This window comes from Siphateles boraxobius, unplaced genomic scaffold (genome assembly GCF_051911475.1).
Source record: "Siphateles boraxobius isolate OS27281-9 unplaced genomic scaffold, OSU_SipBor_1 22, whole genome shotgun sequence".
Classification (NCBI taxonomy): Eukaryota; Metazoa; Chordata; class Actinopteri; order Cypriniformes; family Leuciscidae; genus Siphateles; species Siphateles boraxobius.
Genome location: NW_027508833.1, coordinates 9,642,673 through 9,663,247, shown reverse-complemented (window position 1 = coordinate 9,663,247; position 20,575 = coordinate 9,642,673). Strand labels below are relative to the sequence as shown.

At 39.0% G+C, this 20,575-nt stretch overlaps 1 protein-coding gene across 1 annotated transcript in view; it reads right to left on the bottom strand.

Annotated features, from left to right (window-relative positions):
• The window catches only part of nol10 (nucleolar protein 10), a 34,166-nt gene extending 22,982 nt beyond the window's left edge, over positions 1 to 11,184 (bottom strand). The window contains exons 1-13 of the mRNA XM_077238576.1: positions 10,958 to 11,184; positions 9,665 to 9,710; positions 9,082 to 9,180; positions 8,914 to 8,991; positions 8,584 to 8,621; positions 7,659 to 7,795; positions 5,437 to 5,502; positions 4,561 to 4,621; positions 4,403 to 4,488; positions 3,033 to 3,111; positions 2,767 to 2,916; positions 2,590 to 2,656; positions 883 to 935 (exon numbers count right to left, since the gene is read on the bottom strand). Of these exons, the coding sequence (XP_077094691.1) occupies positions 883 to 935; positions 2,590 to 2,656; positions 2,767 to 2,916; positions 3,033 to 3,111; positions 4,403 to 4,488; positions 4,561 to 4,621; positions 5,437 to 5,502; positions 7,659 to 7,795; positions 8,584 to 8,621; positions 8,914 to 8,991; positions 9,082 to 9,180; positions 9,665 to 9,710; positions 10,958 to 11,023 (1,026 nt within the window). The 5' untranslated portion in view covers positions 11,024 to 11,184. The remainder of the gene's footprint in view (positions 1 to 882; positions 936 to 2,589; positions 2,657 to 2,766; positions 2,917 to 3,032; positions 3,112 to 4,402; positions 4,489 to 4,560; positions 4,622 to 5,436; positions 5,503 to 7,658; positions 7,796 to 8,583; positions 8,622 to 8,913; positions 8,992 to 9,081; positions 9,181 to 9,664; positions 9,711 to 10,957) is intronic.
• Between the last annotated feature and the right edge of the window lie 9,391 nt (positions 11,185 to 20,575).

Genomic DNA, 20,575 nt, shown 5'->3' with positions numbered 1-20,575 from the left:
ACCATATAACACACACACACACACACATATATATATATATATATATATATATATATATATAGAGAGAGAGAGAGAGAGAGAGAGAGAGAGAGAGAGAGAGAGAGAGAGAGAGAGAGACTTGGACTATATAAATAAACTTGCTTTGCCTTAACTAACAATATATATTTTTTTCACTCTTGTTTTATTTCTTTTTTTCAAGTTTCCAGTTATTTATTTTTAGACTTCTTTTGTTTGTTTACTTATTTTTTTGCTAGATCCTGTTATTACAGTATTTAGTTTCTTTATTTGAGTCTTTACTCAGTTTAATTTGCTTTTATATCTTGTTGTCTTGGCCTATTAAATCTTGTCTTTTGTGTTGCGTTGACTCTGCTGGTCTGGCTAGTCTGGTGTTCCCTGAACCGCTGCCTTGTGTCCATCTTTGGCCGTCACATCTTTGCGGTCTCATCCCAGACCAACCTGTTCTCCAGTTGTGCATCCTTGCCCTATTGTTTGGACAGTATTCCCACCTCACCTATCTTGTGCTGTTACCTTGTTGTCAATAAATAACAATCCTTGGTTATTCTGCATTTGGGTCCTCCCTCTCAGAATTCCTGACACAGACAGAATAAATGCTCTCTTATTGCCAAACACACAGAGCTATATAATGTGCAGGTCTGGATCAGAAGGCAGTTTCTCAGAAAGGTTTCAGTTGCCCTTAACTACCACTGCTCTGTTAACTATAAACACAATAAAACCACTGGGAGGGTTGCTTTTACTTAGAAAGACATGAAAGGGGGCGTTCAGAGACATGCCGTGACTAATCAAGGTACAAAGGAAAAGAATGTGCTCAAAGGATCTTCTCATTTTCAGGTCATACTTCATATCACGCCATCTGGTACTTACAGGAATGTAAAAGGTGTTCATTTTGGGATCTTCATTGGCAGTGAAGAGCATACCTGTAAATTGAGTCATATAGAAGCAATTAGAAAACAGAAACACCACACAAAACCGCTATATACGCGAGACACCTTCAACAGCAGCACATGTCAGATGATGGTCACAGATAGGTGTGTCCATCATATGCGAGTATGCAGGCCTTATCATTCTAGCTGTGTAAATATAATGCATGCACAAAGCAACCGGTCAGATTTTGGTCAGCATGTCTCTTATGCACACCATATTTTTGATCAAATGAATGGGACGGTAAAAATAAATAAATAAATAAAAACCAGTAAAAAAGAATGACTATTATTATAATTATTCTAATGAAATATTTTATATAGGAGTTACTGTATCATTGTAAGATGTTTAATTGTATATTGTGTTATACTTTATATGCATGTATTTTTATATATATTTTAGTCATATATAAAAAAAGTTTACAATATATATGATTATATAATTATTATTTTATCATATATAAAATGGCAATAAAAATGTTTGATTAACAGAATTTGCACTACCGTTCAAAAGTTTTTGAAATAAGTCTCTTCTGCTCACCAAGGCTGCATTTATTCGATCAAAAATACAAAAGTATTATGGAATATTATTACAACAATTTAAAATATGAATATAATTTAAAATATTTTAAAATGTAATTTATCCCTGTGATCAAAGCTGAATTTTCAGCATCATTATTCATTATCATCCTCATCAATGTCAAAAACATTTACTTTTGTCTGACGCTTATATCCAAAGCGACTTACAATTGCTATATTTCAGAGGTCGCACGCCTCTGGAGCAACTAGCGGTTAAGTGTCTTGCTCAGGGACACATTGGTGCCTCACAGTGGATTCGAACCCGGGTCTCTCACACCAAAGGCATGCGTCTTATCCACTGCGCCAAACAGTTGTGCTGCTTCATATTTATTTCTGGAAACGGTGGTATCTTTGAAAAGAGCAGCATTTATTTGAAATCGAAATCTTTTGTAACATTATAAATGTATTTACTGTCACTTTTGATAATTTAATGAGTCCTAGATGAATAAAAGTATTAATTTAGATCAAAAAACAAAACTCTTGAACATTAGTGTAGGTGTGCTAGTTTTATGTATCACGGTCTTTCTTCTTACATTCAAAAAAATATTTATTAAAACTGAAAACCCAAATCAGTACTTCACATCTATTTATTAATTTAGCATGTTGGCATTACTGCTAAATAAATCCTTCAGGATAATACAAGATCCTCTTTTGGTCCCGATCACCCTGTTGTGATAATGACTGGCAGATTTCCTTTTAAAAGGGGTGGGATACATTAAAAGCTCTTTATGGGGTTTTAAATATCTAACAGTCTTTTGTCTAAGACAAAGAGACATTCTCATTCTAGAGAGCATCTGATTGGACAAAAAATAAATGTTTGTACAAACCCTTGTGAGCAAGTTGAGATCAACCATTTTGCTCTGCTTTCCAGTAAGAGAAAAACTGTAACTTTTAAATATACATTTCTTCTACAAAGTTTATGTTGGCAACCTCCAGCAGTGTATAAATGACCTTAAAGCTCACACACAAGGACGAAATGCCACAAAATTCAAATTTAGGTTTCATGGGGTCAGATAGAAATGAACTAGTATCTTATTGTGGTTAAACTTCAGTTCTATTTGTGTGAACTAACCAGAGCCGGGGTAGAGACACACATCATTGATGTTGGCCTGCGGTTCGATGGAGGAAAATACTCTTCCCTGAAATCAAGACAAAAAAACAAAAAGTAGTTATGCTTTTGATGTTTTTCCAATAAAGGATCCATGCTGAATGTCTGGATAAAGAAATACACCAGCGGTCACGGTCTTACATTGTCTTTGTGCCACATCTTGATGATTTTGGAGTCGGCGGACAGCACCAGGTCCAGCGGCTCGTGGAAGTGAAGGGATTTGATGGGAAGACCATAGTAATGATCTTTAACTAGCAGAGGATGTGAAGAACGAAGATCATAGACGAGAATCTGAGAAGGCATCATAACACCAAGTCAAAACAAGCTGGCCATGAACTTTTGAGCTGAGGTGTCTCTATTTTACCAGGACTTTACACTTTAAATGTACGGGTAAAATCAGTAGTGACCTGTCCGGTGCTGGTGCCCACCGCCATTCCAAGAGAGCCGTTGAACTTCAGAGCGCTGACGGACGGCAGACCTTCCACCCTTCAAACACAGGACATCAGACGGTTTTTACGGTGTTGTCAAAAGTACCGACTTCGGTACCAAGTCGGTACAGGAATTGAAAAAATGGGATACTTTGAGCGCTGTTGGGCGGAACCGTAAACACCTCTGATTGGCCACTGTTTTCATGCGCTCATCAAATATGTCTGTGATTGGCTACAATGATCAGCACTTCAAAAACATGATGTAAATATACATCAACGATGCTCTTCACCGAGCGCATACACAGATACACACGGGAGCGTTTGAAAGCAGGCGTCTCTCAGTGGACTGGTCCTGCTTGTGCTTTCAAACACGCCTAGTAGTATTAACATACACGTTTGATTGATTTATAACCCTTTTTGGTAGATTTATGGTCCCCTGTCACTCATGATTGACAGGATGTCGTGTCAAAAAACAATGTTTCTGATTTACAGTGTCAAACTGACTGGCATGTATATGCTAAGTAAGTATAGCCATGTGTCACTCAAACTGACTGGTAAGTGGCTGTCAAATATGTTTTACGGCTGTTATATCTCACCCCAGATCAATTTTATGACATTTGTTGAATCCTGGCTATCTGGCTCCTTCCAGTTTGTTGGGGGAAACTGTTGCTGATTGTATTTTAAATTGATTGTTATGGAGCCTATTAAGCCTATATGTTAGTTGAGTCAAGACAATCTTTTTTTAAAAATCTTACTCAAAACTTTTAGTATCTGACAGTTTCCACAAAAACACTTTTTCCAACAATGATAATTATAATAATAATAAATATTTCTTGAGCATCAAATCAGCATATTAGAATGAATTCTGAAAGATCATGTGACACTGAATACTGGAGTGATCATGCTGAATATTGAGCTTTGATCACAGGAATAAATCACATTTTTACATATATAGAAATCAGTTCTTTAAATTGTAATAGTATTTCAAAATATTACTGATTTTCTGATATTTTTGATCAGATAAATGCAGCCTAGGTGAGACATCTTTCAAAAACATAAAAAAAGCCTGTAATTTTCCCAAACTTTTGACTAGCAGAGTATATTTAATGTGATATCTCAGGTCTTATGAAGCCATATGAAAAACAGACTGAACCTTATTCACAGAAAATCTTGTTTAACAGTCGTGGCCGCCGATATTTTCATTGCACAACACTTCTTATGAGTCGCCAGAAAAACAATCATACAAGTATTGATAGACGAGATGGAGAGTAAACAATGACAAATGGTTCATTCTTGGCTGAACACTGAACTATTTCTGTTCATGAATAACAGAGATGAATGAAACTTACTCAGTGGCGTCAGTGATGCTGCTGAGAGCGCAGTCCAAAACACCCACTCGACCCCGGACACGAGGATCCCAGCAGTCCACTCTGCCCTTCACAAACACACACGCTCATTGATACACAGCAGTACAAACATCAGTCAATCTACTGGCATCAACACATACCTCTAATGTTCCCGCAGCAAACAAGTTATGAACAGGGTTGATGTCGCACACGTTGATTTCCCTGCGAAAATATGAGAATTAATGTTTGGCAGTTTATCTCAAACTATCATAAACAGCATTTTCTATCCCGTTCTTATATCTTATTGTAGCCGTCGCTCTTTAAATGATAGAATATAAATGTCATTTTAAATGTGTATGTCACACAGCTAGACTACGCATTAAAAACGTAAAGAAATAGTGATCATCTACTAAAAAAATATACATTTCTTATTAGGGGTGTAACGATACCCTCATGTCAAGATTCGATACATATCACGATACTGAACTCGCGATACGATATTATTGCGATACTCCAAGGCATATGGTAAAAGGTTAACAAAAAATGTCCTGTTAATTAAAATGCTAAATTTGGTTTGAAACTGTGTGTGTAAATGAATAGACCATGACTTGGTGCTGGAAACTCAACGCATAGGACAATGGTGACACCAGGTTAAAAATATTCATGAAGCTGAAAACATAATTATTTTAAATTAACATACATGCACTCTTTCACTGACTAGATATATTTAAAATAATGTTTTTACTGGTAACATCAGACATTTGGCATCATCAGGACCCACAAATATTCCCCCATTGCATTATTTAAAGTAGTTTAATGTAGTACTGACACTAAAACTCTGAAAACTTCATTTTTTTTCTCACACTTTCAGGTTAACTATCCACGATACATATTGATGAATTTTTTTATCGCGATATATTGTGAAACTAAATATTGTTACACCCCTATTCCTTATAGAATGGATTCATTGAAAATGCAACCTGAAGTGTTGGTGTTTAGGATTGTATAATGGCGGCCTCTGGTGGAGAGATACTTACGCAGCATCTGTCTGCAAGGAGTTCAGGAATCTGCCCTGTTCGAGATTCAGCCTGTAGATCTCTGAGCTACACATGCATTTCATTTAAAAACAAAACAAAAGAGAGGACACAAAGTTAAGAGTTAAAAGGGTTTTGCACAGAGTCCCGTGTATGTCTATAATTTGTAATGGTTCTAAAGGTCGTAACAAAAATGGCAATGAAAAAAATCAAAGCGAATCGAAGACAAAAGGTCCATTCACATCGAGAGTGAACTGAAAAAGCACACCGGGTGTTCACTTGTGTTCATGTCAGATGGACAGGCATCTGATTATAAATATTTCACTTGCTTTAATGCATTTATATACTGATAGCATAGCATCATAGCTTATGCATTACTCATAGCTTATGACACAGATACACAAATAAATGGATATTACACTACTGGTCAAAAGCTTGGGATCAGTAAGATATTTTATGTTTTTGAGAGAAGTGTCTTCTGCTCACCAAGGCTGCATTTATTTGATCAAAAATACAATAAAAACAGTAATATTGGGAAAAACAGCATCAAAAGAACAGCATTTATTTGAAATCGAAATCGTTTGTAACATTTTAAATGTCTTTACTGTCACTTTTGATCAATTTAATCAAAAGCATTCTTGCTCGATAAAAGTGGTCTAAAAAAAGAAAAGAAATGGGTAACAATTTACAATAAGGTTTCATTTGTTAACCATTTTAGATAACGATGTAACAATGAAAAATACTTCTACAGCATTTATTAATCTTAGTTAATGTTAATTTCAGCATTCACCTATACATTAAAATCAAAAGTTGTTAACATTAGTTAATGCACTGTGAACTAACATGAACAGCTGTATTTTATTAACTAACATTAACAAAGATTAATAAATATTACTCATGTTACAGTTCATGTTAGTTTGTACTAGGGGTGGAACGGTACACAGAAGTCACGGTTCGGTTCATACCTCGGTTCAGACATCACGGTTCGGTACGATTTCGGTACAATGGAGTGAAAAGCAAAACAAAAATGCAGAAGGCATTTTTATAAATGTCTTAAGCCTTGTATTTTTTCAATAAGTTTTATTAATAAAGGCATAGAACCAGTTTATTTGTAGTGCACTGACAATAGTTTTATATAATTTAATTAGTTTATTAAATTAATAAAAAGACAAAGACCTTGCGATATGTTTGGTATGTTTGAATGAATTTAAAATTAATTTGCCATATTTCAAATCAATATATTTGTTTTTCTTAATTTTAATTAACCCTAACTTTATTCTCATCTGAATTATAAATAATTGATTTCCGTATAAATTAATACTAGGCTACCATTAAAAACCACATTTGATTTTCTTTTTTTAATCAATGTAGAATGTGTAATTTAAAAGTAAAACTGTGTGTGTGTGTATGTGTGTGTGTGTGCGTGTGCTTTTGGTTGGGTGACAGTTGTACGTTACAGTTTGACAAGAGAGTGTGACAAAAGCACAATGTTGTGTTTTATTGCGAGTGTACACAATTATATGTAAACACTTTGCAGTTTGAATTATATGTTTACGGAGTATGTTTTTGTTTCACCTGTTCGATCGCGCCCGCGCCTCTCCCTCTCTCTCTCTCTCTCACACAAACACACACACAGGCACACACACACACACGCCTCTCTCTCTCTCTCTCTCTCACACACACAAGTTCAATCGCGCCCGCGCCTCTCCCTCTCTCGCGCGCGTACACACAGTTCAGCATTGCAATATTGACATCGCACTCTGTTCATTATGCTGCGTTCAGACCAAACGCGAATTGAGCGAATTTTATCGCTATTTAGAGTTTTATTTATTTTTATACCGTGTATTCTACGTGTAAATTCGTGCACCGAACCGTGACGCCCGTACCGATTCTGTTCAATACGAATACATGTACCGTTCCACCCCTAGTTTGTACATTAATAATGGTAGCAAAAGAAATGTTAGCAAGAGTATTACCAATAATCTTACTGATCCCTTACTAACAGCAGAAAAAGAAAAGAAAAAGTGACCATAATGAAATGTAAAGAAATTAAAATTGAAAATTGAAAATAAAAAAAACTAGCTGTTTAAGGATGATTATACAAATACAAGCCTGCAGAATGCCACGTTTGACCAAACATAAATTCCAGACAACCATAAAAGGAATATATTCAGTATAATGACAACAATATATATGCTCTTGGTGTGAACAGTCTCTGTTTTTACCTGGCACCAACAAAGTAGAGATCACAGGAAGGGTAGTGGTAAGAGAAGTCTCGGCCAAACTTGGGGATGCGGGTCTTATAGTAGTGGCCGTGCTGAGAGTGAAACGCCACACTGCGGTCCATGTGCAGAAACACCAGCTGGAACACACAAAATAGACTAAATGAATCCTTCTGAAATCACATCACATTTCTAGTCAACGTTTGTCATATCACAACATAAACTCTCAAACATCATGATGACAGGGTCTCTGCATAGTTTTAAAAATCCCTTTTTGAAGTCGGCAAGACTCGGCATAAAACGGACATTGCACTCGTCGATTCTTCCCTGTTGGGAAGAAAACGCTTTGCAAATTTCCTTTCATGCAGACTTTAAAAAAAATGTAAAGTCCTCCTGTGGAGGAAATCAAGTTTTTAATGATGTTTATATGTCTATGTGGTGTTTTTAATATGCTTTAAGACTAACCATGTGTAAATTCATAATTCAACACCATTGCTGAGTATTTTCTCCTTAAAACTGCAGTGAACCCAAGACAGTCTCAAAAACACTGTTTGAAATCGCTGGTGTTTCTGACGTCACGAACTACCTTGTAACCATCAGATCAACATGTGATCGTCAATGAGCGGACCTCTGAGCTGAGTGAGTGTGTGGAGGCGGGGCTCATTTGCACATTCATAGAACCGCGTATACTAAATGAGGCAAGGGTGTCGAGTTACATTCAAGATATTTTAAGTCATCAAGACATTTCTTCAAGGAAAAAACATTTAAATGTGTAATTTTGGGGATCAAATATGAGTTTTAAAGGATAACATGATTGGCTACAGGGGGATTTTAAGACTTCTAAAGGATTGTGCTGGTCTCTAGACAATTCACATACAAAAATAAAATAAGCCGCAGACAAACAGAAATAGACACATTTGGGTTTTACCTTAGAGTAGTCGTCTGATAGGATGTCAAAAGCCACCACTGTGAAGGGAATAAAACCAATGTCATCATCAAGCAACAGCTTTAACCATCATCTGTTGTGTTATTTGTAATCAGCGGCACATTAATGAGAGCTCAGGTTGTTTTTGTGTGGACAGTCTCATTAAATATTCAGTGCATTGGGCTTTTATTACAGAGACCATCACAGAGCAGCAGCACCCAAAACCTTACACCACTATTCCTAGCACATATAACATGAAGCGTTCAGACCCTGGATGCTGATTGGCCGATAACATCATATTTGCATGCATTATATTGTTATTATAACACTTACCGTCAGAGTCCAGGCACCTCTCAAACTTTAGAGACAACTGGTAAGTGTCATAGCATCGGACTCTAGGTTTGTACGTGCCTGAAAGCATTCAAAAAGATTTCCATGTTCACCATTCATCTGTTCCCACTCTATATTCATTATGTAAAAAGCACAGGTAGAGGTACAGACCTGCAGCTAAAACGAACTGGCCATCTCGTGACACTTTGATGGAGGTACAGACTGTGGGCATCTCAAAATCCTGAATGAGCTCGATCCTCCTCTGGATGTCTATTACAGACACGAAGACAGAAATAAATAACCACATGTCTTCTTTTAAAACTCTACAGGAGAAAGTGTAAGAGAGAGTGTGGAAAGCTGTGCTAAAGTAAGGGGACAGAGGAACCATCAAAGTATGATTTAAGTCGTCTGCTTTTAGCTGAAATTAAAAGAAAATGATCATACTATATAGGCCATAGAAATATGTAAATATTATTATTATTAATAAAGGTAATATTGTCAAGGTATAAACTGAATCACTGGTGAACACAGTTTCACATTACAAATAAAATGAACTAATTCATAGCCTTAATATTACAGGCACTTGTACACAATATGACATGTCCTTTCAAAATATATGCCAACTAAAAATAATGCACATTTCACTAAATTAAAGGGTGCCATAAATTATAATCACATTTAAACCGGTTTTATCACATTTCACAAAAATTATTATTAATAGCATTATTTAACATAAAATGTTGAAGTAGCTCACCAACATCCTTATTCTGTAAAACTCTCTTCTTTCGATCAGACAGCCACTGAAATAAACATATCCAATTAGGGATTGCAATTAATGTTTATTTCTTAAGAGCCATATACATATATGTATAGAAATCAACTTTTGACGTGGATCAAAAAAGTTGTCCTTAGACAAGAACTGTTATTGTTCAAAATTCACGTATAACTTTGATGAAAGGTTTTGATCCACTTCAGATGTTATCGGTCAAAAGTTTGTTACTATTATTACTATTACTAAAAATATTACTAAGTTTAATGTTTTTGAAATAAGTCTCTTCTGCTCATCAATATTTTATTATTTGATAAAAAAATACAGAAATAACAGTAATATTGTGAAATATTAGTACAATTTAAAATACTGGTTTTTGATTTTAATCAGCATATCAGAATGATTTCTGAAGGATCATGTGATACTGAAGACTCGAGTAATGATGCTGAAAATTCAGCTTTACATCAAAAAAATAAATTACATTTTACAAAATATCCAAATAAAAAAAACATTATTTCAAATTTGAATAATATTTCACCAATATTTTGATCAAATAAATGCAGCCTTGATGAGCAGGAGAGACTTCTTTCAAAAACATCAAAAATAGTAATATTAGTAACAAACTTTTGACCGATACTGTTTGTATGTATGTATGTATATATATATATATATATATATATATATATATATATATATATATATATATATATATATATATATATATATACACATATTACATTTAAGACGATAAAACAAAAGCACAGATGTTTTTAAACGTTCTAGCTCTGCATGTAAAAATTACATGAGGTGCGTTAATAATTGTTGATAACTAAAGTTGAATTTAAACATGAATATTAGCATCATCATAATCACATAACTAAACCTGTTAGAGACATCAATGACACATAATAATGTAATATGTACTACATTCCTGTAGTAGTACATAAAGCAAAAGCATTAACGTTAGTATTTATAAAAGAGTCTTGAATGTAAACTCAGCTGTGTAACATATAAATAACGTGAAAACAATATAATTATTTTAAATACATTGAAAAAAGGGTTATTTTGTTCATTATTACTAAAGGTGAAGTTAGTCATAAAACTAACTGTAATTGACAGGTAAAATGAGTAAAACTAATAAGCTATGCAGGTTAGACTTTTGATGTCTGAATTACTGGTACATTATGAGGTCTTACACAACAGTGTTTACTGTCACTGTATTTACCTTGCTAACTATCAACACGCTTCATACTAACACAAACAGAAGAAGAGTTTTACCTCCGGAAGAGATTTCCCGTGACTCAGATTATATATCTTCACGTTATTCACACTAGACACCTGCATCTCTAAAGCGATCAGACAGAGCTTTCAAACATATCTCATAAAATCATGTAAAAGCTGAATAACTAATGTTAGCTGGCATGAACATCAGCATAAAACCCACGTGGACTCACAACAGGAAGTGAGGAGAGAATTGATGATGAAGTCCGCGTGGAAACACACCCGGACAATAGTTCCTACTTCCTAGCGTTCACCGATCGCAAAGAATAGGGAGATATTTAAAAAAAAAATCTTTTTAAGCATTTTATTGTTAACATTAACATTTAATATTAACTAAAAATACAGCCAAAATTATCCATTACTATTTACTAGGTACTCTACTTTGAAATAAATGTAGGCTACCTGTTATGAAAAAACCAAAAAATTTTTTTGAACAAAATGATCAAGCAACATTAAGATCTGCCATTAAGATTGTTTTGGTAATTTTAAGAGATGTTATGCAAGCCTGTGTGAGTATAAAATAAACCCTGAAGGATATGAGAAACAGCATTCCAATTTTTTGTTTTTAACCTTCATTTTGTCTTCGTTTCCTGTTTACAAATCTTGGCTTTGGGGTCCATATGACCCCAACAATTGATAGAGTAATTGTACAAAAAATATACATTTTTAATAATACAAATAACATATAATTTTTTTTTGTTTACTTCTCATCTATTCTTTAATGCTGTGTTTTGGGGGATATGAAGTACTTTTTTACCTATTTACTGCAGAATTCCTCCACTACACCATTAGCATATGCATGAAATATTAATTTTTTATTAAAAAAACGCATTAATGATGATCAAATTTAAATAGGAATTGTTTCTGGATATTGATATAGGTGTTAGATGCATAATTCTGCCATCTGCTGGTTAGCTGTTTTTTGTAGATAATATATTTTTAGCCTGGAATTGTAATTACCATATGCATCCAGCAGAGGCCCCATAGAGATCCATTCATTTTTCTGGATGTGACTTCCTGTTCTTATAACAGCTTTTGTTATGCATATATATATATTTAAACGTTTAAAATACATTAAATCAGTATTTTGTCAAAGTTTAGAATTAATTTTGTTGTTGTTTGAGGTCTTTTGAAGTATCTTGTTATTGCAATAGTGCTATATAAATGTGCAGTAATGCCAAATAAATTTGCGATAATGCCACATAAGTTACCACTAAAATAAAATACTTGATTGCAATTACATATTTCAATAATCAAAATGTACAAAATTATTAACTATAGAATAAAAAAATAATTTTTAAAAAGTAAATAAAAACGAAAAACAAACAGCTATAGGCGGATATGAACAGGAGTGAAGAGTAAATAAACCTGTGTGTCTGTGTGTGTTTGTGTGTGCGCACGTGCATGTGTGTGTGTGTGCAATCATGCTCATTCCACATTGTTTTTTTCTCTAATGCCTGGCCTTCATTTTTAGATTCATGCTGGAATTATTGGTTTTATTTCCCAATTTCTATAAAAATGCACTCTTTTGCTGTCGCACCTGTTTGTTTGTTTGTGTGTTTCTCTGTGTGTATGTGATCTGTGTGTAATCATGTTCTTTCCATATTGTATTTGTGCTCTCATAGCATACCCTCATTTGTGTGTGAAAGTTTTAGATTCATGCAGAAATTATTGATTTTATTTCCCAATTTCTATAAAAATGCTCTCTATTGCAGTCACACCTCTCTCTAGCTGTGTGTGTATTAGTGTCTGTGTGTGTGTGGGCGCACATGTGTGTGTGATAATGTTCATTCCACATTGTATTAGTGATCTAGTACCAGGCCTTCATTTATGTGTGAGAATTTTCAGATTTATGCAGGAATTATTGATTTTATTTGCCAATTTCAATAAAAAGGCTTTCTATTGGAGTCACACCTGTGTGTGTGTGTTTGTGTGCGTGTGCACGTGTGTGTGCAAGTGATCATGTTCGTTCCACATTGCATTTGTGCTCTAGTACCAGGACTTCATTGCGGTATGGAAAGTTTCAGATTTATTCTGGATTTATTAATTTTTTTTGACAAATGAAAAAAAAAAACTTTTGTTGATTTGGGGTCATATAGACCCCAGTACCAAATTCAGAAGCAGAGGTGTCAAGTCCAGGTTCAGAAAGTAAAATTCCTCCTCAGTATTTTGTTCCAATCATCTAGATTTGCTAATAAGCACAGTTTTTTAGCCAGGAGATAGAACTAATTAGTGAAATCAACTGGCTGAGTTAATCGGTGGAATAAATATATGGCAGGACTTTTACTTTCTGACCCCTGGAATTGACACCTCTGCAAACAAGTAACATAGTCAACTTGAAACATTCTCAACAGCTGTGTCTCCTTTGACACGCAGATATTTTAAATTATGATAAAAACCTATGGCAAACAATTTATTATCATCAGTGGACATATACACAGGGTCATGAGTCATGACAACTGTTATCCAGGAACTGTCTCTGCAGGAGACAGAAACTTAGTTGACAGAAAAATTTCATTGCAAATTTCACCATTTTGACTTGAATTTTAATGGCCAGCCTTACTTGTTGGCTACAACAGGATAACCTCAAATTTATATATATATATATATATTTTAATATAAATCATAAAAATAGATAAATAAAATAAATAAAATAACAGTAAAATAAAACCAATAACAGTTTTTTTTTGTTCCACTGTGACCACTAGACTTGCCATGGGTGGAGAAATAATATATTTTCATGTGCCTGGTAATCGTAAATCAAAGTAACTTCCTCTCCCTCTTGTTACTCTTCTCTTCTCTGATGACGAGGGCAGGGCAATAACCTGTCACTCACATGAGATCCACCAATAGCAAACCACAACCATACAATCAATTCCCCACAGACAAAATCAAACCACGCCCACATTTGTTCTTGTTCTAGAAGCAGTTTCAATCGGATATACGTCACAATAGGGAAGAAAAGACTATTGAAACTTCTATTAATTGATGACTTTAAATGAAAAAAATAAAATAATTTTATTATAAATTATAAAATGGTGCACTTACCTATAGATGGTGCTTGAGGTTTTGAGAGCCTGACCCCAATATTGGCACTGAATAGATACCAAATTTCACTTATACATTTCTAGGCCCTAGACCCCTTAGCCTGAATAAAAAGAAAATAATACAGATACAATAGCTGCCTACACATCCAAAATAAGGAGACAGTCATGCTTAAAAAAAACGTGATGGGAAACGAATTGTACTGTATGTAATGTGAGAAGAGCGTGTGCCTCTCATTACGGTGTGATTGCACATAACACCTGTTCTCTCACTACGATCAATCTACATAACAGTGCACTGTCTGCCTTACCTCACATACCTCAGACCACATGAAGTACACAGAGTTAAACTTCTTTCATCTAATTTAATTCATATTTATCTTCATTCATTGTTTTATTTGACACCTGCCTGCAGGAAACATGACAAAATAGGCAAGTCAGAATCCATGTGAATCATGAATTGCTTATTATTTGTTCTAAAAGTCAGGATAAACTTGTAGGCCTTGTCTAACAGTTTAATTAAATATTATATAAACAAACAAATAAATTAGTAATTGGTGTGCTGCATGTATTGTATTTTCAGAGTAAGTGAGGGGATTTGTTCATCTACCAATGTATTCAACATTCCTCACAAGTGACTGGAATATTAAATACTTGACCTTATGACATTTGTGTTTTGCACACCGAGTTTTGTAAAAAGATGGATCTCACAGAGCATTTCCTATAGCCGATCTTGAGCTATTACCTCATTCACTCTCATCATAAAACTTTAGTGTCTTTAGAACATGAGAATTGTGCTCGTCTGTCTGAGAAACCTAATCTTCTCCGACACTGTAGTCAGCAAACCAATGATACAGTCAGCGAGCGGTCAGGGTACGTCCACTAGAGTTCATCATTGACTCCTGTGTAAGTCACAGACTCCTGTCACAGGTGAAAAGGACGAGCATCATGGAGTTCTGGTTGATTTCGCTTCCTCTGGATAAAATCAGCTGTCAGTCTTTAGAGAAACTCAAACGAGTCGCATCTAAATCAGGTCTGGCCACGAGCTCCAGATTCAATGTCCCAGAGCTGAAGGTAGGAAACACTATTCTTCAACTTCTCTCTGAAGAATCTCAGATGATTCACTGTTCGCCAGTTTACGGGTCATGGTTGAATCCCAGCTGAAAAAGAACGTTTTGCTAATGTTCCCAGTTCTAAAAATTTTATTTCTGAATGTACTCTGAACGTTCAAAACGTCCAGTTCTTTAAATGTTGAGTGAAAGTTAAGGAAACCTTCTAATTTATAATTTTGCACAAATTATGGGAACATTACTTTTTTAAAAAAAAAAATTTATAATCATTCTGAAACAAGTAGTATCATTTAAAAAACAAATAAAACGTTTAAGGAAAAACAGTCCATCTTTGATGGATAAATAATGTTATTAAAAATTTGGAATATTATTGAAGACTTTGAACGCACGTTCAGTTAATGGCGTTAGTGGAAAAACTGGACATTACTGTTTGTTAAGCTTGGCAGAATGTTAGCCAAAGTTCCCCCAATGGAGGTAAATGAAAACTATTAAAAAAAAAAAACCAAACATTTTTATACTTAGATATTTTCCAGAGTACAAAATATGGCTTGAAGGAGATGCTTAAGCTTCAGAAAAAATCTGTATTATTTTCATGAGGAAAATGGAATGGAATCCTTAGTGAAAAAAGTATACTTTATTGCAATTGAACTATATTCCCTTTTTCAACGATAGATTGCAAATATTCTATCAAAAATGGCACTATCTTTAAATATATTAAAAGTATATTAGAATCATGCTGTTACCTATTTTCACAATACAACTTTTAACACACTTTAAAATAATTGTCCTTTACTATATTTTCTAAAAATATATTTTAGAAAAATATACTTAAAGTGAAAATTCAGTTGATCTATTCGTCACGGTTCTGTCACGGCTATTCTGGTTATTCTTGGTTTGGTGACAGAGCCGTGACATTCCTGGTCTTGTGTTTGTGTATGGTCTTGTTTACTGTGAGTGTATGGCTGTCATGAGTTCCTTTTCAGTCGATAACGTCAGACGTAGTCGACGGTCGACTGAATTGGGATCTCGCTAGAGAGCCTATCCTCTTCGAGTACTATTGAACGAGCCAATGTAATTGGCGTGCGTGATTCGCATCACACACTCCGCCCCCGCGGCGCGGGTATAAATACGGAAGTGGATGCACTCACTAGTTGCCTTTCGCTTCGGAGCCGATCGTTTGATGTCTCTGAGAGTGCTGTTGTCTACAACGAGCGAGTGTGTCGGTGTTCTTCAGGAAGACTCTCCCAGTGCTGGTGTTCTACAGCGTGAGTGCAGCGGTGATCGCGAGCTTTGAGCTCTCAACTGCTGTTTTAACAGCAACAAATTTCTAAATGTTTGTGTGTGTTGATGGCTGGTTAGAGGGCGGAAAAGTGAGTGCTTCACTGTTTCAGTTCTCTGTTCAGTGTTGCCGCGGTCATTCCCCTATGTGCTCCGGCACTGGTGACGGTCCTATTTTCTGAAAGAGCAACACGGGTGCGTTTGCTTCTTTTTCAAGATGTCATTCCGCCCGTGCGTTTCTGGGTGCGGTCGTTCCCTGTCTCTCTCTGATGGTCACAACTGTTGTGTCACGTGTTTGGGCCTACAGCACGCCGAGACAGCTTTTGTGGACAGCTCATGTTTTCACTGTGGGAACATGACTGTCGCAGTGTTGAGGGCGAGACTCGCCTTCGTTCGCGGAGAGCGAGTCCCCATTACCATGCCCCACCCTCGGGTGCTGTGTGGGATGGGTGACCGGAGGATAGTGTTGGATGTCCCGCCCGGCAACCATTCCCTGTGGGCTCCTCACTCCTCCCTTCCACTGCAACCACTGGAGCCTCCAGTGTTGTCTGCTGGTACATTTGTAATGGGTGGGCCAGCGGTTTCACTCGGGGCTCCCCTGGAGGACAGGACGCCGATTGCAGCATCGGAGGGTGAGCTGACTTCTAGAGATGATGACTCGGCTGCATTGTCTCCCTCCGGGAGTTCAATGTTGCCCGAGCCGGATCCAGAATTATCAGCTATGCTGAAACGGGTCGCCGAGGCTGCCGGGCTCGAGTGGAACCTCCACCGTGTCCCGTTCAGTCTCGGTTGGAATCTGGAGTTTGGTATCTTGGGGCGGGGCGCGCTGGTTCTCAGCTCGCCGCCCCAGTGCCTTTCTTTCCCGAAATGCATGGAGAGCTTAACAGGTGGTGAACAGCATCTTTCTCTGCCAGAAACTGCCTGAATAGCTTTTCCCCCTCATTACCCTTGATGGAGGAACGGTGAAGGGTTGCGAGGTGTCCCTCCATTGGAGCGGTCTGTCGACACAGGTGCACCTGTGTCCGGCGGCCGCTGCCTTTTGGGGGGATCCTCGTCTCCCCCCTAAGGCCTGTGAGTTTTCGTCCGTTCCGACGGGCAGAGCTTACAAAGCCTGTGGGCAAGCCGCTTCCTCTTGCGTGCCATGGCGTTGCTGCTGGCTAGGGCACCCATGGCATGCACGAGGGTAATCCAGACCGTGCGCTCATAGGTGAGCACCGCACTGCATCCGACATCACCCTCCGGGGGATGAGTGTCGTAGCGTGCGTGATCGGTCTGGCGATGTCCACCTTGGTGGTCCAGTAACGCCTTCGTTGGCTCAGCCTGGTTGGTATGGCGGATGCGGACAAGGTTCGGTTCCTGGTCTCCCCAATATCCCATGTTGGGCTGGTCGGCGACGCGGTGGAGAACTGCATCCAACAGTTCTCTGCCGCTCAAGCGCAGACGGAGGTCATCCGGCACATCCTGCCCCGGTGGCCAGCTGCTGCCTCCACCCGCCGCCGGTGGCAGCTCCTCCGCCTGCTCATCGCCGTGGCCGTTCCCCGGCCGCCGCTCCTGCAGGCCCTCCGCAGCAGCCTCCACCCTGGCCTCAGCATGGAGCCGGCCGCAGTAGAGACGCCCAGCCCGCTCCTGGCGCTGCCAAGCCAGGTGGCAAGCGACAGCGAAAGCATTCCGGAGCGGGCCGCCCAGGAATGGATGAGATGCTCTTGGAGTGGCACGGTCACTCCATCCCCCCGGGTGAGGGCCGGGTGGACCCTTTGTTTGTGTGTGTGTCTGTTCCGCCGCTGGCTCCCTAAAAAAAAAAAAAAAAAAAGCGGAGCAAACGGTACCCACACTTCAGAGAGAGAGCAATTTCATCTGTTCCTGGGTCCCAAGAGGGCCAGTCTGGCGGGTGTCACCCTGTATAGCCTTACACCCCTCAGCTCCCCCTTGGTCGCCAGCAGGCAGCTTGGTGCGTTCGAGGACCCGGTCATCCGCCTTCTCATGTGCCCCCTGCCGCTTGTGGAGACAGGTAAGTGTTGCACAGCACACTAACACCACTCTCTCTACTTTGCTGTCCCACCTCAGGCTCGGCTACCCCGCTCAAGTCAGTGATAGTCATCACATTAGGTGTTGAGCAAACGTGCTCCTGAAAATTCAGTGATATTCATCACACCGAGTGCTGAGCAGTGCTCCTGACTTGTGCGTGCTTATCTTATCCTGCTGGCGAAGGATTTGATATAGCCGCTCCTCCAGCCGGTACGAAGGCCAGTTGTAAACTCGTTCTTCGTGCTACTAGTTGGTGGGTCGTGACCATCTTGGCCCAAGATTGGTCTGCAGCGCCGACCTGTAAGACATGTGGTTAAAAACAGATCTCTACCTTCCGCACCGCAGGCCATCCTGTGGGTTGCGTGTAAGGGTGGAGTATCAGCACAGTGTCCTTCCCTTCGAGTGCTCCAGAGCCCGTTGGGTCTTCAGGTCAACTGGAAGAGAGTAATCTCGCCCACGGGCGGAGTATCTCTTTTTCAGTTTTGGAGATGGACTCGGTCTAACACGTCTCTCCAATCCTGTGTTAGGCTGGGTCCATTATGTTGCGGTCCCTACGGCGACCCCATATGTGTATTCTTCCACGATACGGCTCCCTGCGGCGAGCCCGTGCCTCCCCTGGGCAGAGTCTCTCTGCCATCACTGTCCGGTGTGTCTCCCCCCGTCTTAGGCTGGAGCCACCCCAGTGACATTCCATATGTTAGACTGCCCGGTTTCCGCCCAGTTCATATGTGTATTCTCCACGTTACCTCCCTCTGGGTTGGATGTGGCTACCGCAGCGTCCCTTCCTTCCAATGTACGGGGAATGCTTTCCCAGTGGTCCTGTAGGAACAGCAGTGACTTCCCTGGCCTAAGCCCTGTCCTTCCCCGCCTTAAATTTGCGGGGGCATCAGGAGGCTTTGGTTTAGGCACTGGAAGGTGGCAGCGTTAGTGGCGTTTTCAAAGGTTATCCCAATTCAGTCGACCGTCGACTACGTCTGACGTTATCGACTGAAAGGGAACGTCCTGGTTGCGTATGCAACCCACCGTTCCCTGAAGGAGGGAACGGAGGACGTAGTCCCCTTGCCACTACCGCTGGACCACCGCTGACCCCGGGTTACTCTCGGCTCCTCAGCGAAAAGCAACTAGTGCGTGCATCCACTTCCGTATTTATACCCGCGCCGCGGGGGCGGAGTGTGTGATGCGAATCACGCACGCCAATTACATTGGTTCGTTCAATAGTACTCGAAGAGGATAGGCTCTCTAGCGAGATCCCAATTCAGTCGACCGTCGACTACGTCCTCTGTTCCCTCCTTCAGGGAACGTTGGGTTGCATACGCAACCAAGACGTTCTCTGTGTGACATGTGCTCTTTTGGATTGTCTAGCCCCTCCCACCTTGTTACCTCGTTATTGGATTATTGGCTTCACCTAATTTCCCTCGTTACCCTCTTTGTTTGCTTTCCTATTTAGTCTCCGTGTGTTTGCTGTCCTTGGCTCGTTCATTCTGTCACGGGGCGGCTGCTGAGAATAGTGTGAGGACTCAAGTGCAGAGGTGGCCAAGACGTAACAAGCAGACCATCGGGCGGCCAGGGCGGAGACGACCCCTCGGGCGGCCAGGGCGGAGACAACCCTTCGGGCGGCCGAGGGGTCGTCTCCGCCGTGGCCGCCCGAGGGGTCGTCTCCGCCGTGGCCGCCCGAGGGGTCGTCTCCGCCGTGGCCGCCCGAGGGGTCGTCTCCGCCCTGGCCGCCCGAAGGGTCGTCTCCGCCCTGGCCGCCCGAGGGGACGTCGTACATACAAAAGAATGTATTTTGTAGAGCCCAGTGTATTTTGGAGCCTAGTGACCTCTTTTGTATGAACAAAAATCCCTGACTGAGACATTTCTCAGAATATCTTCTCTTATATTAATAATACAAATATATACAAATATAAAATATACAAATATAATGTGAGGGTGAGCAATGACAGAAATTTTATTTTTAGGTTGAAGTATCAATTTTAATGGTGAAGAGTGTAATTTCTGTTTCAATGGAACAAAAATGAATTTCAAAAATATTGATTGTTTCCAAGCAGGTTTCCCATTCTCCCATTCTTAGGATTTTAAAAGGCAGTATCAAACTATATTTTCAAGGCACCAAAGAACCAAAGAGCCACAGTGTTACACTTTTTAGGAACTGCAGGAGAAATAAGTTTATCGTAAATAATACACACTTGTATGCAAAA